Raw genomic sequence first — 15980 nt, 5'->3', positions numbered from 1 at the left:
ATGCATTTCCTGTTGTCAGAAAGATATTACTTTTTTTTTTCTTCAAAGCAGCAACCTCTTAATTTTCCAGTAAAATACTGACAGCCACTTTTTTTAAAAAGGCATATGAGTCAATAGTGGCTGCAGACCTACTAGTACTTTGGTCAATCCCTTGTGTTAAACATAAAGGCTGCTGTTCGTTGTAAGAAAATCAAGTGATATAAAGTGACATACCAAAGCAAATATATTTACAAATAGTATAAAAGAAGCTATTGTAGAATCATGGGTAATTTTGACAAGTTGTCTAAAGACACCCTATGTTAGAGGTAGGTGAGAAAAGGGAGATGATTCTGTAACTGGATATCCCATTATAACTTCTCCACTGGTTTATCCTCTTATTTGCAGATACAAAGGGCTCGTAATAGCTAACACTTAGTGCTTTTGATATACTAAGATCACCTCAGCTCATATCTCCTTTTGGTCCAAATAGGCTTGTCCTGCCAAGAACAATTGCCAAGAATATGAGAGAATATTGATGCATTGTCTTCCTTTTGTTTCTGGGTAGATCTTATGTCAATATACCAAATAAGATTCAAGAAGACTCCTTTTGAAGACATCTGCAACCACAGGCTAACATTTTTTAAATAAACATTGTTTGAATGCTGAAGGTCTTTGAGACAGAAGACAGCCTTTAGCTAATTTTCCATTCCCATCTTTACACTGGACAGTTCTTGTATGCCACCCTGTATCACATGTTCGAGAACAAGAAAGCCACGGTCCAGTTATCCACTGGGGTTGAGCAAGTGACGGGCTAATTTTGTTACTACTGTTGTTATTAGTGACAGAATTTGTCATTTGGGTTTGCTTCTTTGGCACATAGAAACTATAGCGGACATCCACTGGTGTAGTTGGATCTGTTGCAAGAATCTGTACTATCAAGATCTCTTTGGTGCCTGTATGTCCCATGGCATGCAAGAAATCGTCTTTGTGACTCCAGCCACTGTAGTTCATAACTGTTCCATTGAGGTCAATGATGGTTTCTGAAGTTGAGATCATGTATTTTCCATTGACAAGATATTCACCATTTTTCTTTTTCAAAGCCAAGTAAGCAGTGAATCTATTTTGGTCTTTCGTTTTGAACTGCCTTATTTTGATGTGTGTGGCTCCTTCTGGTATTTTAACAATATCTGTATAACCCTTACTGAAACAAAGAGAAAAAATAAGTTAGTCAAGCGAAACAAAGACCTAGCATTTGTTCCCCAAAATGCAAAAGGCCTTCACTCTCAAGACTCCTTCCAAAGATTTAAATATAGCCTTTACTATCAGAAAGCTGCTTTAATAGGTATAGTATTCTTGGACTTTCAAAAACCTTTTACAAAACTCCCCACTTAAAGCACCCATGCAGATCAAGCAGCCATGAGATCAGAGGACAAAGGTCCCTTGGATTAGTAATTGGCTATAGAACAGAAAGAAGAAATAAATGGATAGTTTTCACATTGAAGAAACATACAAAATGGAACAACATCAGGTTTTGGGTCTGAGGTCACTCTTTTTCAATTTTGTTTATAAATGGCTGAGTGACATGTAGTAGGCAGATAGCCAAATTTGTTGGCCTGAATAATAAATTCAAAAAAGATACTGTACTGCAAAGTCTTGAAAAGGATAATTACATGGATGAACCTAGTTCACTATTAATAAATGGAAGTGGAATAAAAAATGCCTTACATAATACATCAATGGATACTTTTGCATGAATATCATGCTAAGAATCATTAGGAAATGATTAAAAAAAATAAAGCTGTCGAAATAGTCATTGCCTGATATAAGTTTATGGTGGGAGTGCAATTGGGATAGTTTGGTCACCATATCCCAAAAGTCTAAAAATAAAAAAATGGTAGAGCTGAATAAATCCAGAAGAAATACAACCAGGATGATTTAAGGGGTAAAATCAGTTGTCTACTAGGAAAAACTATCATATATGGGCTTTTTAAGGAAAAAAACTGATAAATGTATGCCTAGCATAGAAATTGTCACTAAAATTCACTAAAACCAAATATGGAATGATTCTGGATTGATAAAATAATGTATTTTGTAATTAACATAGTCCATGCAGTTTATCAGATGGGACACTACCAATTTACCTTTTTTTAGCATAGGGACGAATGTGACTAAAGTCTTGATTTTTGTCTCTTGAATCAGACAATGGGACCATTGTAATATAAGATTCAATATTCCTGACCATATGTTTGTTATGTATAATACATTTTTTTCTGAATTCTGCATAAATGCCATTGCCTACTTACCTCTTTTTATTAAAGTGCCCTATAATTTTTGTGCAACTGGAATTGTCTCCACCACAGATCCCACACTTATCGTACTGGAGCTTTGAACCAATAATGCCGTCACATCCAGTTCGTACACATTTTCCACGGACACATACTGAATTGCTATATGGCCTACATTCTGTTCCATCAGTCACCTGTTCAATAACATAACTATGTTTAAATTGAAATTTCTTTTCATTTTTAGTTGCGCACAGCCACACAAATATAAACATTATAAATAAATATAGAACTTTGTTAATACAACTAATAATAGTTTACATCTAATAATAATATAGCATTAGACTAGCTTTCTCCAACTGTTTAAAGAAAGACATGCTGAGCTCTAAAAGAACAGTCGTATTCTCAGATTGATCTTACTTGTGAACATTCTTTGCATAAAACTTCAGAAATGTAAATATTTTACAAGCATGCAGAGTAAGCTTTTTTACCTTTTGTGAGAAAACTACATAGTAGCCAGTTCCTTTAGCTCGGCAGGTAAGCTTACAAACATCTCCTGGGAGCACTCCTGCATATTTTGGGACCCATTCTACAAACGTTTTGACACCTTTTGGATCTGATTGGTAACCATTTCTTGCTTCACATTGTTCTTGGCGGAAAGCTTTAGCTGAAAAAGAACAACTCATTTATTATTATTCAGACCTATGGGGATAGCATCTCGAAAGTTAATGTACACATCAGGTGTGTGTTATTTCTAACACCTTAGTACTGGAAAACTCAGATTCTATTTCAGGACAAAGCAGTTAAAAACCAAAGACTCTTACGTAATCAAAAACCATTTGTCTACCATGCCTCTCACTAGTGAAGTTCCACAGGACCCTTTTATAATTATTTGTGTGCCATTGATTGTAGTAATGTGAGCATCTGCAACATGTAAGCCACATATTGAGTTTGACATAAGATGGGTGGCCATCTGAACTTAATTCACAGCCCTTCCTCCCCAAAAACTCAATATGACATCTTAATTTCATTTCTTTTCTTTTTCTTTTTAATCATATAGTAAGATTGGAAGAGGAACTATTTCATTATTATTGTTAAACATTTGGAATTCAGATACGCAAAAATGGACCAGTAGATTCAGGTCTTCCTTTTACCCAAGTCTTTTGCTGTAATCTAACATAGCCTTTATATTGCGTGTGCTATTATTTTTGGTTGCTAGAAATCTTACCATTGGCAGGACAGGGCATGATGTTACAGGACCGATAGATAGCCCGTTTTCCTGTACAATATCGACCATTGTTTCTAGGTGCTGGATTATTGCAGTGCCTATAGGCAAACTGGACACCTCCACCACATGAACGAGAGCAATGTCCCCACGGTCCCCAGGATCCCCAGTTGCCATGGTTTGAAGCCTAAAACATAAATTTCAATATATTATAAAATGGCAATTGATGGTAGCTGGAAAAAAGTCAAGTATCAGTCATCTATACTTAGGTTCCTAGTTTATAATTCTAACCACTTAGTTATTTTTTATTATTATTATTTTGGTGTTTTGTATTTTAAATTTCTTTGAATAAATTAAACATTTTTTTAAAAAAAAAGAACAATGAAAAAGAACTAAAATAAAGGTATGTGATCCTGGTCAGTCATTGATCTTAACAATGTCCCAGGCTGTCCCATTATATAATACTCTCCAGATGTGCAGAAATTGGGAGAAATTATAATAAATTAATGCATGAAAAATGTTCAGTTAATCATTTAATGGACAATCATGTTAGTCTATTAGGAAATTCTTCATCTTTTCAGTAAATTTGTTACACTAAAGATGGAAGCCCTAATCAGGAATTTAGAATGCTGCACCATATGTACCAGACATGTATGGTTGATAAGATAAAATTTTCAGTAAAGTGAGCAAAAGAGAGCTCCAGTATCAATTGCACCCCTATAAAGGAATTTGGGAATCCTTTATTGACATTTCACTCTCCCAAGAGGTCATTCCATTTGAAACATCAATTAAATGTGATTAATGTGATTAAATTAAATACGTCCAATGTGATTAAAACTTAACTTTACCTAGTTTAATAATTAAAATAGCAACATACCGAATAATATTTTTTCTTTGTCTTATCAACACATTTCCCTTGAAGGCAGATCCTTCCTTTTCCACATGGTGTCCCTTCCACAGCAGGAAGCTTCTTGGTCAAACACACCATTTGACCTTGGCGAACGACTGCACACCACAGACGAGAGCACACATCCATTCCAGGACACACTGTGTATTCAGGTCCAAATGCCAGTTTGCATTGGCGAATTGCATCATATGTTTGTCCTGGAAGTTCCTCAGGACCTAAGATATGTTTTCGTGGTTGATCCAGTAAACAGTTACCTGAAACAACAACCTCATTTATAATTTGTTTCCTTTCAAAAATACTTACCATACCTCTGAGCTTTCCAACATGATAAAATTATCAAAATTTCCTTTCAACTCTTATTTACTAATCATATTTGTGCAAATCTGGCAATTTATCACTACATCCTATTTGTGTCCATATATTGTAAAACGTCTTCCTTTCCAATATAGCTAATCACATAGATTGCCAGTCATGATTAATTTATTTTAGCATAGTTTCACAAGAAGCCTATGCTATACATTACACGTAGATTGACCCCATTGGTTTGAATTGCATTTCAATTCACAATTGATAGTATGAGTTACAAAATAGGACATGGAACTTTACTCTTCATGTGTGCTTGCTTCCATTTACCCACAGTGACTTTGTGAGTGGGGTCTTCCATATTAATCAGTTGAATTTATAAATATTTTTTTTAAAAAAACACCAAAATTGCCATTTGAGAATGTTGAGTCAGTACCACTTCTGTAAAGGTAAAGCTTTTAAAGGAAAGCCAGAATAAGCATGGCTTAGAACTGTAGCCAACAAAATCATTTAAGAATAGAAGAAGCAGGTGAGAATCTTCTACTCAAAAACCAAACAATATTGAAAAACAATATTGTTGGCAGGAATTCATTAAGCACACTGAAAAGCAAGATGAGCCACAAAACTCAACAGCAAACATTCACATTTTTAATAAATGAGAAAAGTTATTATCTCTGTTGATAGACTTTGACTTAACAGATACTTTCTTGAAAATAGCTTGTAGATGTGTCTTGGGAATTCTGCTTTAAGTAATAAACAGTATGGAATACAGTAGGGAATACTGCTGTTTGGGGTTCAAATACACCTTTTCTTTTTAACTCTTCTCATTCTTTTTGTGAAGGTTTGGGCATGTTACACAATAGCGGGCAGGCTTTGTTTGATTATTGGAGAGAGATAGACCTTAATTTTTGTAACTAGCTATTGTTGTTTTGTTATTCATGGTTCCCCAAACATAGTTTTCTGTTTTTCTTCTTATGCATAATACTACTAGGACCAAATATGCACAGGATTTACAGCCTGAAAATCATGAATCGACGGAATTATTCCTGCCCCTCACCTATAATTTTCATTTATATCAGTACAGAGGTATTTGACTAATCTGAAAGACTGTCTGCTTTGCTTATAGCCCTTGTAAGAGAAAATAGGTTGCAACATTCTTACTGTATGTGGCTGCTTGGGATTTAATGCATCTTTATATCTCTTCAGTTAAAATAATTTACCACAATCTGTCTTCCTTCCATTTGATCGTGGATGAAAACATTTAAATAATAAATCTCAAGTCTGATGCTTTAGAAGCATAATGAGGATAGAGCGAAGGACTCATCTTTAAAAGTTTCTTTTTCAATTAATTGATAAGTGTACATTTCCTTGAAGAACTAACCCATCATGTTTCAATGAGAGCTATATCACTATAATTATGTCACTCTATCAAATCGCCACACAAAATTCACAACCAATGACATTTGCAACCATATATGCAAGCAATTTCTTTGGGGCAGTGGAACAAATCCACAATCAATATCATTCTTCAGGCAAACATATTTTTTTTGCACATACAAAAAAAGACCACAAAGAAAGGAAGGTATACAATTCCATTTTAGAAAAGACAGCCAAGTCCGTGGTTCTTAGTATGTATAAAGAATAATTTATGGCTGCTAGCTTAGCAGGAAAGAAGATCACTAGAGCAAACTGAAAATCAAGCCTCACAAAGGTTTAATTAAACAATTAATTCACTTGTGGGGTCTTTTTTTTTTTTTTTTTTTGCTGCCTGTCCTAGGATTCTAGTGAATATCAAGGTGGACAAAGAAGATTTTAAAACTTCAGGTTTGCTTTTTAGAGATATGTTTTCACCTGAAAAGGAACTTGTTTTGGCTTAGAAGGCCTATAAGTCTACATGAGGCTATAGCCCCTGAATATTCAAATCTACTTTGAAGAAGATGGTAAAGAGAGCAACAGCTGTTCCTAAACTCAAATTTTTATCCCATCAAATCCCTGTTAGAATTTGAGTGTTTTAAAAAAGACCTGAGACAAATATTCAGAGTTTGATCCAATTTTACTTCTTTTTAGTCTTTCCTAGCAAGTGATTGTAGAATGTCTAGATAGACATGATAAAGGAGGCATCACGATATAAAACGTAACAATGACCACCTTTCAAGGAGGAGTAAAACTGAGAGCAGGGGTATGTGTCCCCCCAAAAAAACCTCTTGTGCCCTTTTTGGAGAAACACATTTAGAAACTACAAATAAGTGTCTTTATTGTTTTTAAGACCCAATTAATGGTTTAGAAACAGTATTTTTGGTAGCTTAGCATGTGACACTCAATATTGACTTATTCTAACAATAAACAGAAAAATAAGTCTGCTGCTTTGCAAGTTGGCATTTGTTCTGCATGTGGACAGAGAAATGCTACAGTAGCCAACAACAAGACAAGTGTCACTGCCCAGAAAACAGCTGGTGGCCGCAAGGAATCCTGCAGGCTGCGGTTAAGAAATACTCCAGCAACTGTAAATAGAACCTTGAGCTTATAGTACATGGAGCTACTGCAAGGACAGGTAGTGAAAGATTCTTGTTACTATCTAAGGAAGCATTTATGTTTAGTTATATTGTACACCAAGGCATGTTCCTTTATTATAGACACTCCATAGAAGGGCAACCATTTCTTATACAATCTACCAACTGTGGAGAGAGAAGAAAGTCCCTGGATGGGCAAAAGCAGTTACTTCTGCTTTATTTCTAGCTAGAATACTTGGGCAGCCACATTACCCCAAAAAGACGAAAAGCATCATTCTTTCTTCCACTCCTTCCCTTTGTAACCACACAGGAAAAAAAAAATTCCATAAACTTGAACTTTTGCCAATGCCTGCATGTTCTCCTGTTATTTTAATTTGTTTCATTATTTATAACATTTGTAATCTATATTTCCATTAGATCTCGTAAAGAAAATGAATCAGAGCTTTGTGGTCTAATCTCCTTCTGAATAAGAACCAATTAGAGATAGAACGTTGCAGTTATTGCTCTTTTTGTTACTAATTTTGTTACATTGCCATTGAAAGCTGATAAAATTGCAATCAAAACAGCTTATGAAAAATAAAGATTAAGTACCCACAGAAGAATCTCAACATTATTATGGTAATTTGTAAAAAGCAGCCTGAACATAAAACGATAGAATTTATTGTATTTGCAAATGAGGGTAAGATAAGAAATAGCTTATTGGAAAAGATTTTAGTTGTAGTTTTCTATTGCTTAAGGATACCTGTGAGATTGTTACTCGATATATTATTGGATATTGTAAACCAGTCTTTTGGAATTGGTGCCAATAAATAAATTTAACAATAACAATAAAAACAGCATCCTTGGTTTGTAAGATTCTGTTAATATAACTTTACAATTAAGATGTGCCTTGTACCTCGACTATTTTGAAGGGCTAACACCAATCTTGTAATCAGTTTTGCAGTCAGTCTTCCCCTCCCCTCCTTTCTTTTTACTCTCTGAAAAATTAGGGAGAGTGCCATCTCTTCTTCCTGTTTCCATGATCATTCTAGCATATCGCCATTATAGTTCCACAAATACCCTCTGAAACAGAATAAGCTATCAGGCATTTGAAATGTTCCAGTGCAAAATTTCCTATCTTTCTACTGTGGAAAGTGGGTATAGAACAGGAGTCTCCAAACTTGGCAAATTTAAGACTTGTGGACTTCAACTCCCAGAATTCAGAGAATTGAAGTCCACAAGTCTTAAAGTTGCCAAGTTTGGAGACCCCTGGTACAGAAAACTCCCAGGCTATCAAATAGTCATCTGTCCCTGACAAAATACAAAAGGCAATATTGTCAATTCCAGATTACATTGCCATTCCCTCCTCCTCAAAGATCCAAAGTTCGATCCCCAGTGGGCATCAGGCCTTGATAGCTTGGGTCAACTCCATAGTCACCATGGTGGTCATGATCATCCAAGTCACTTCAGCTTCTAAACTCTTCCAAAACCATGAAAAATCTACTGCCACCCCAACCACAACAGCATTGAGCAATTCAGGCTGGGAAGCTTTTACACAGCAAGGAGGACAGTGTGGTAGCAGCAAACACATCTGAAAGCAGCAAGTCTCTCTCAGATGACAGTATGTACTCTCCTATTGTTCCAGCCTCCATAATTACCACAGGTAAGATCTATAAAGTAATTTCACAGTCTAAACCTTTCACAGTCCTAATATTCATCCACCAACACTCTTAAATATACTAGGTCACCAAAAATTCTAATCTCAACATGAACCTCTATCTTGCCTTAGCACCATTAGGAGGAAACATAAATCATCTTACCAACTGGCAACAGGTCCTGCCCCTTCAGACCACTTCAGAACCAAAAATGAAAAATCTAGTTTTGCTACTGCAAAGTCAGTTTTTTTCTACATTAAGATACTTACCTATTATTTTTCATTGGCTGGATTTTGATTACGGTCCTATTAATTTTTATCTGATTTGCCATCAGAAGAAACAATGTTAGCAGATTCCTGTTTTTTGTTAATGTGTAGAACTCATTCTAATTTTCCAGGGAAAAAAATCCTCCTATCAATATAACATCTAGATAATGCTTCTGAGTACATATAGCACATCTGTGTTGAAGTCTGTGAGAGGCAAAAAGATGGTTCACAGAGGAAATGGAAGCTATTTAGAACTATGAATATTTTGATAGCAAGATTGCAGGAGATAAGCTCTAAATATCTCTGAAGAAAAGCACTTTGTAAATCAAAATAAATTTAGGCTTTTATTTATTTATTTATTTATTTATTTATTTATTTATTTATTTATTTGTTTGTTTGTTTGTTTATGCATTCATTCAAATTTATCTGCTGCCCATCTAGTGGTTCAGGCAGCTTTGAGCAGCTTTTAGCAATAGTCAATTCAATTCAATTCAAATTTAATTTATATACCGCCCTTCTCCCATAGGACTCAGGGCGGTTCACAGCATATTTAAAAAACAGATACTATACACAAATACAAAAAATACAAAAATACAACAATATAAACCCCAATAAAAACCGAATTAAAAACCAAATATTGACGGCTGTGTTTCCAATTAAAATTGCTTCTAAAATNATTACAGTAGTCCAGGCGAGAGGTGACGAGAGCATGAGTGACTGTGCGCAAGGCGTCCCGGTCCAGAAAAGGTCGCAACTGGTGAATCAGGCGAACCTGATAAAACGCCCCCCTGGTCACGGCCGACAGATGGTCTTCCAATGTCAGCCGTGGATCCAGGAGGACTCCCAAGTTGCGGGCCTTCTCTGCGGGGGCCAAAGTTTCGCCCCCTATAGTCAGCGATGGGGTCAGCTGACTATACCGAGGCGCCGGCAGCCACAGCCACTCAGTCTTGGAAGGGTTGAGCCTGAGTCTGTTCCTCCCCATCCAGACCCGTACGGCCTCCAGGCAACGGGCCATCACGTCAAGGGCATCGTTGGGGTGGCCTGGGGTGGAAATGTACAGCTGCGTATCATCAGTAGTAATAGCATAGTAATAGCACTTAGACTTATATATCGCTTCATGGTGCTTTACAGTCCACTGAGTCAGCATATTGCACCCAACAATCTGGGTCCTCATTTTAGCGATCTCGGAAGGATAGAAGGCTGAGTCAACCTTGAGCTGCTCAGGATCGAACTGCCAAACTGCTGGCAGTTGACAGTCAGCAGAATTAACCTGCAATACTGCATTCTAACCACTGCGTCACCATGGCTCTTTAACCACTAGAAGGCTAATTAAATACCTCTATGTCCTCTAAGGGGATTCAGAGATGAAACTAAATTGAAGAAAGGGGAGATGGATGAGGGAGAAGATATAGAAGGATTCTATAGTAAGTCTATTCTTGCCCATACGTGTAATTACTAAAAAATAGCACTTCTATTGTTCATTCACAGATAGAATGTGGGCTGGCATGAGTTGATGCAATTTAATTGCTCAATGAGAAACAAAAATTAATAGAAGAAAATAGGATAAAACATCTGATTGCACCAGTACTGCAAATATTCCCACATAGTGATTTTTCTAGAGTTTTGCATGTAAACTCTGTTTTTCATCTATAAGTATTTTAGTTGCCATAACAACTGGATCCATTCCTCAGTTAGGTCATTTTTGTCTAAGCCTCCTGGAATTCAAAATAGTTAAGAACTGCAATTGCTTAATGAGTGCACTGAAGCATTTTGTTAAAAAGTTGATGAATAAATACTGTATGATAATAAGAAACTTAGTTCCTTGAAGCTCTATGAAGCATGCATTTAATAGTCTAGAAAACCTAGGTACGAATGTCTGCCTAATTAGCTTTGTAGTGTGTCATGTTTGCTTCAATTATTTTCCTATTTCATATTTTTAATCTACTGTTATCAATACTTAGAATTAGTTGCTGTTATCGTTACTTCATATTTGTTTAATATCTCTATTGTATATATTATCCAAGGCTCCTCGATTGGAGTTTCATAAATCCAAACAATTTCTGAGGGCAACAAAGAAATTTTCTGTATTTCTTCTGGGCCCTTCGTTGTTATTAGGATTTTGCATCTGAAATCGGATAACCCTATGTTATTTGCTTTTTTATTTGTGTGTGTGTGTCTTTGTCTTTGAGTCAGTGGATTTAAGATTTTTTTCAGAAGTGGTTTGCTATTGCCTGCTTCTTAGTAATGAGTAATATTGACTGGCCCAAGATTACATAATTGGCTTTATGCCCAAGCTGGAACTAGAACTCACAGTTCTAGCCTGGTTCTTAACCACTACACCAAACTGGCATTATTTATTATTATGGTTGGTCACTCAGTGAGCCAAATGGTTAGACTGAATTTAGCATTTTTATTCATCTCTCAAATTGTTCCCAAGGATCTGAGATAGGCAGATGTCGTTATTTGATGGTGTTAAAGGTATCCTTGCAAGATGTGAGCTGTTTCAAGTAAAGCTGCATTTTGCAATTGATTGACGGGGATTTTGTTAGTACCCCTGGTCTTTTAGTAGTGCTCTAGTTGTTTTGGGATTGGACCCAAAGTGCCTAATACTATTGGTATTTTGCTTTCTTTAGCCACAGTCATTCTACTTCTCTTTTCAGGTTTTCGTATTTTGTGATTTTCTCCAGTTTTTTCTCTTCTACTCTGTTGTCTCCAGGAACTGCAATATCAATCCAGTCTTTTTAATCTTATAAACAATTGCTAAGTCTGGAGTGTTATGTGGCAAGTGCTTGTCTGTTTGAATTCTTAAATCCCAGAGCACTTTATTTTCTTCATTTTCTGTTACTTTATTATTATCTGCTGCTATTACTGTTAATTGAGAGAGCAACAACAGAGTATTAAATGTGCTACAGTACTACAGTCAGATACCAATCATTTCTGGAGTTGCATAGATGAAGGAGTGTGAAAGTATTTATTTATTATTAGATTATCCCTTAAAACTAAACTGTAAAGTTAATATTTAAAACTTGGGAAGTTCTCAAAATTCAGCATGACATCCAGTGTCAATGTCGATACATACCATGCCCATCATCCAGAAATTCTGTTATCGTTACTGAAGTACATTTGGACCATGGTTTGGAAGCATCAATGCTTGTTAAGATGGAAGACATAAGTCTCTTATCTTCCATGGAACCAAAGTTCTCTTCACAGAATTTGGAGTCATCATGGGAAAGTCCAAGGAGGTGCCCTTTGGGAACAAAAAACAACAACTATAATGTTTTACTGTTGAAATATAAATTCAAAGAAAGTATTTTTCTCCTGAAATTGGCAAATGAAAATATTTAGCCATTTACTTAAAAGATTCTTATATTGTAGGTTTGTACTGTAGGGAAAAAAATGGTGGTCGCTTTGTGATACTGTATATTTTTATTGTAACTGTTAGAAACTACATTTTATAGCTTTCCAAATAGGATTGTATCCTATTATTTTAAGGCAGGCACATATTTGTATTATGAAAGTATATGAAGGAGCTCCAAATCACGATCAGTAGAAACTAACCCACAATGAGGAATAACTTTGAAGTTCATGGGAAATGATCAGATCAACTATAATTAAATTGATCAAATTTATACTTTTTTCCTGGCTCTACCCAACTCAACTTAGGTAGAACTCAGAGAAGAAATACAGTATGGCTCTTAGCCTAAAAATACTAATTAGGCACTGCTGCTTTGGAAAGTTGTAGAAGCATAACTTGAATAATGGATTCCTAGTTTTTCTACCACAATTCATTCTAAGAAATTATATTGTCCCCAAAAAGTTTATTATTGAATTTTCAAACTTTTGGCCTACAAACAGTACATCACATAAGTTTCAAAAGCAACTCTGTCAGATTTATGAGCCGCTGGGAGAAAAGCAAGGTAAGGATAAATTAGTAAATTCCCAAATGTGTGTCATCATTACTCTGCTACTTTATTCCCAGTTCTTAATCCCACCGCCTTTTATATTTTACCCCATTTTCAAGGAAGCATTGCAGTTTTGAACCACTCTTTGACAAAAAAGCTTCCCTGTCAAATCACTCCATTTCATCTTCATTCCTGAAATTTCCCTAAAATGTATGTATTTGTGGGCTGGATTGCAGCTTTCTCTGGGCTCTGATTATTACAGATTGTTCTCTGAATGACTTTGACAAAACTGTGATGATGCCTTACAGAAATGATTCCAGCGTAGGATCTCTACATACAAATATCTTTTTTCTTTTTTGATTTAATACTATAATGCAGACAAAAATGTGGGTATTATTTCTTAAAAGAATATATGGTTACATGAAAAAGAACAATTTACAGTAGCTGTAGCTACTGGATATACTGTTCCTTTAATGATAATTGTCAGGCTAGGTAATAGCATAGAGAAGCATCTGAAATGCATACCGAGCAGGTAAAAAAAAATAGTATAAAAATGTACTGATCTCTTAAATGAAAACTGAAGAAATACACCCATGATTTGCAAGCTGGGTAATTGGCATATTATGTTCTGCAATCCCATCACTTTTCACTGTCCTGAGAACTGTTTTCCTCCAGTAAAATGCAACCTTGAGAGACTCCAGTGCCGTAAGGATGTGGTCACTATAGCTGACCACACCATAATTAACCATTAGTTCTTGAGCCACTTGGAACTAAACAACCTAGAAAAGCAGAATGATATAATCATAGAAATATGCTCAAATGATGGATTGGATCTTTGTCATCACTTCTACAGAGTGAGTCACAATGATACACTGGCACAATAAATTTGAACAGCAAATAATTACATGGATGGAATTATATTTTTTGCCAGGAAAGGGAGCAGAAGAGTGTGAATAGCAGAATAACAGAGTTTAACTTTCTGTTCATGTTGTTGTCACTCTCCCTATCAAAATAGTGACAATTCAACAAAATAAATACAGTAAAAGTAGTCCTGGCATATTAATCCTGGAGTAGGAATGAATTTAAACTGATTTGGTCATTGACAATAGAATAGAATAGAGTAGAGTAGAGTAGAGTAGAGTAGAGTAGAGTAGAGTAGAGTAGAGTAGAGTAGAGTAGGAGTTGGAAGGGACCTTGGAGGTCTTCTAGTCCAGCACACTCTCCCTATCAAAATAGTGACAATTCAACAAAATAAATACAGTAAAAGTAGTCCTGGCATATTAATCCTGGAGTAGGAATGAATTTAAACTGATTTGGTCATTGACAATAGAGTAGAGTAGAGTAGAGTAGAGTAGAGTAGAGTAGAGTAGAGTAGAGTAGAGTAGAGTAGAGTAGAGTAGGAGTTGGAAGGGACCTTGGAGGTCTTCTAGTCCAGCACCCTGCTCAAGCAGGAGAACCTATAGCATCTCAGACAAGTGACTGTCCAGTCTCTTCTTAAAAACCTCCAGTGATGGAATGCCAATGATTTCTGAAGGCAAACTGCTCCACTGGTTAAGTATCCTCACTCTTAGGAACTTTCTCCTTAATTCCAGGTTGCTTCTCTCTTTGATCTGTTTCCAACCATTGTTTCTTGTCCTGCCCTCTGGTGCTTTGGAGAATAATTTGACCCCCTCTTCTTTGTAGCAGCCTCTCAAATACTGGAATACTGCTTTTATGTCACTCCTATTTCTTCTTTTATTTAGATTAGCCAAACCCAAGTCCTGCAGCCATTCTTCATATATTTTAGTCTCCAGGCTTGGATCATCTCTGAACTTTTTCCAAGGTCTCAACATCTTTTTTGTAGTATGGTGAGCAAAATTGATTGCAGTATTCCAGGTGTGGTCTTACTAGGGTTTTATAAAGCGGTACTAATACTTTGCATGACCTCAATTCTATGCCTCTGTTTATGCAGCCCAGGATTGTATTAGCTTTTTTGGCTGCTGCTGCTGCCCACTGCTGGCTCATAGTCAAGTGATCGTCCACTAGGACTCCAAGATCCCTCTCACAGTTACTGTTTTTGAGCCAGGTCTCACCTAATCTATACTTATATCTTTGATTTTTCCTGCCTAAATGTAAAACTTTGCTTTTCTCTACATTAAAACTTATTTTGTTGGATAGGGCCCATTGTTCAAGTTTTTCAAGATCTTTTTGAATCCTGAGCTTGTCTTCTGGGGAATTGGCTATTCCTGCCAGTTTAGTGACATCTGCAAATTTGATGAGTTCCCCTTCTATTCCATCTAAGTCATTGATAAAAATATTGAAGAGTACTGGGTCTAAGACGGAGCCTTGTGGTACCCTACTGCTTACTTGTCTCCATGTGGATGTTGTACCATTGAGGACTACTTTTTGAGTATGGTTTGTCACCCAGCTACAAATCCATCTGGTGGTGTTGTCTATTCCATCTTTTTCTAGCTTACCAAGCAGTAGATTGTGGTCTACTTTGTTCATGTCTTACTGAAATCTAAGTATACTATGTCCACAGCATTTTGCTTTATGTGCCATCAAGCTGCTAAACCCATGCAACATTACTGAGTTTTGACACCAAAGGTAGTTGGTGCTGCTGTTGGGAGCACTTATTTTCCAGTGAATATGGAAATATGTGGACTTGTTTCCCATTTGCAACATAGGTCTCTGTAACAAAGACATGGCATCCATCCTTTCATAAATTCTTTTTTGCCACATGAGGGAGGTTGCGTATATTCTGTCTGAAACAGTTCAGGCTACCAATAGTATGCATATATTGAATTTCCAGTCAATGTAGCTTTTAATAAGCACACCCTTGATTATTTTAAAAGACATTATGAGTAAAACCATGGTGCACTCCATAAAAAAATGATGGGTCTCATTCCTCCAGGGCTAGAAAACATTTTAAAAGTTTATTGTTCTCTTCCCCCATAATCAGTTCTTTTTAGTCTGGTGGTCCATTTATTTTT

The 15980-nt window shown here is 36.1% G+C and overlaps 1 protein-coding gene across 1 annotated transcript in view; it reads right to left on the bottom strand.

The window, feature by feature from the left end:
• Window positions 1-409: 409 nt before the first annotated feature.
• The window catches only part of ADAMTS5 (ADAM metallopeptidase with thrombospondin type 1 motif 5), a 43816-nt gene continuing 28245 nt past the window's right edge, over window positions 410-15980 (bottom strand). The window contains exons 3-8 of the mRNA XM_015815138.1: window positions 12186-12353; window positions 4364-4647; window positions 3490-3673; window positions 2753-2928; window positions 2283-2458; window positions 410-1180 (exon numbers count right to left, since the gene is read on the bottom strand). Of these exons, the coding sequence (XP_015670624.1) occupies window positions 610-1180; window positions 2283-2458; window positions 2753-2928; window positions 3490-3673; window positions 4364-4647; window positions 12186-12353 (1559 nt within the window). The 3' untranslated portion in view covers window positions 410-609. The remainder of the gene's footprint in view (window positions 1181-2282; window positions 2459-2752; window positions 2929-3489; window positions 3674-4363; window positions 4648-12185; window positions 12354-15980) is intronic.

This window comes from Protobothrops mucrosquamatus, unplaced genomic scaffold, assembly GCF_001527695.2.
Source record: "Protobothrops mucrosquamatus isolate PMUCROS unplaced genomic scaffold, P.Mucros_1.0 scaffold317, whole genome shotgun sequence".
In the NCBI taxonomy this organism is placed as follows: domain Eukaryota; kingdom Metazoa; phylum Chordata; class Lepidosauria; order Squamata; family Viperidae; genus Protobothrops; species Protobothrops mucrosquamatus.
Note: the sequence above shows the minus strand (reverse complement) of the source record. Positions and strands in the feature narration are given on the sequence as shown.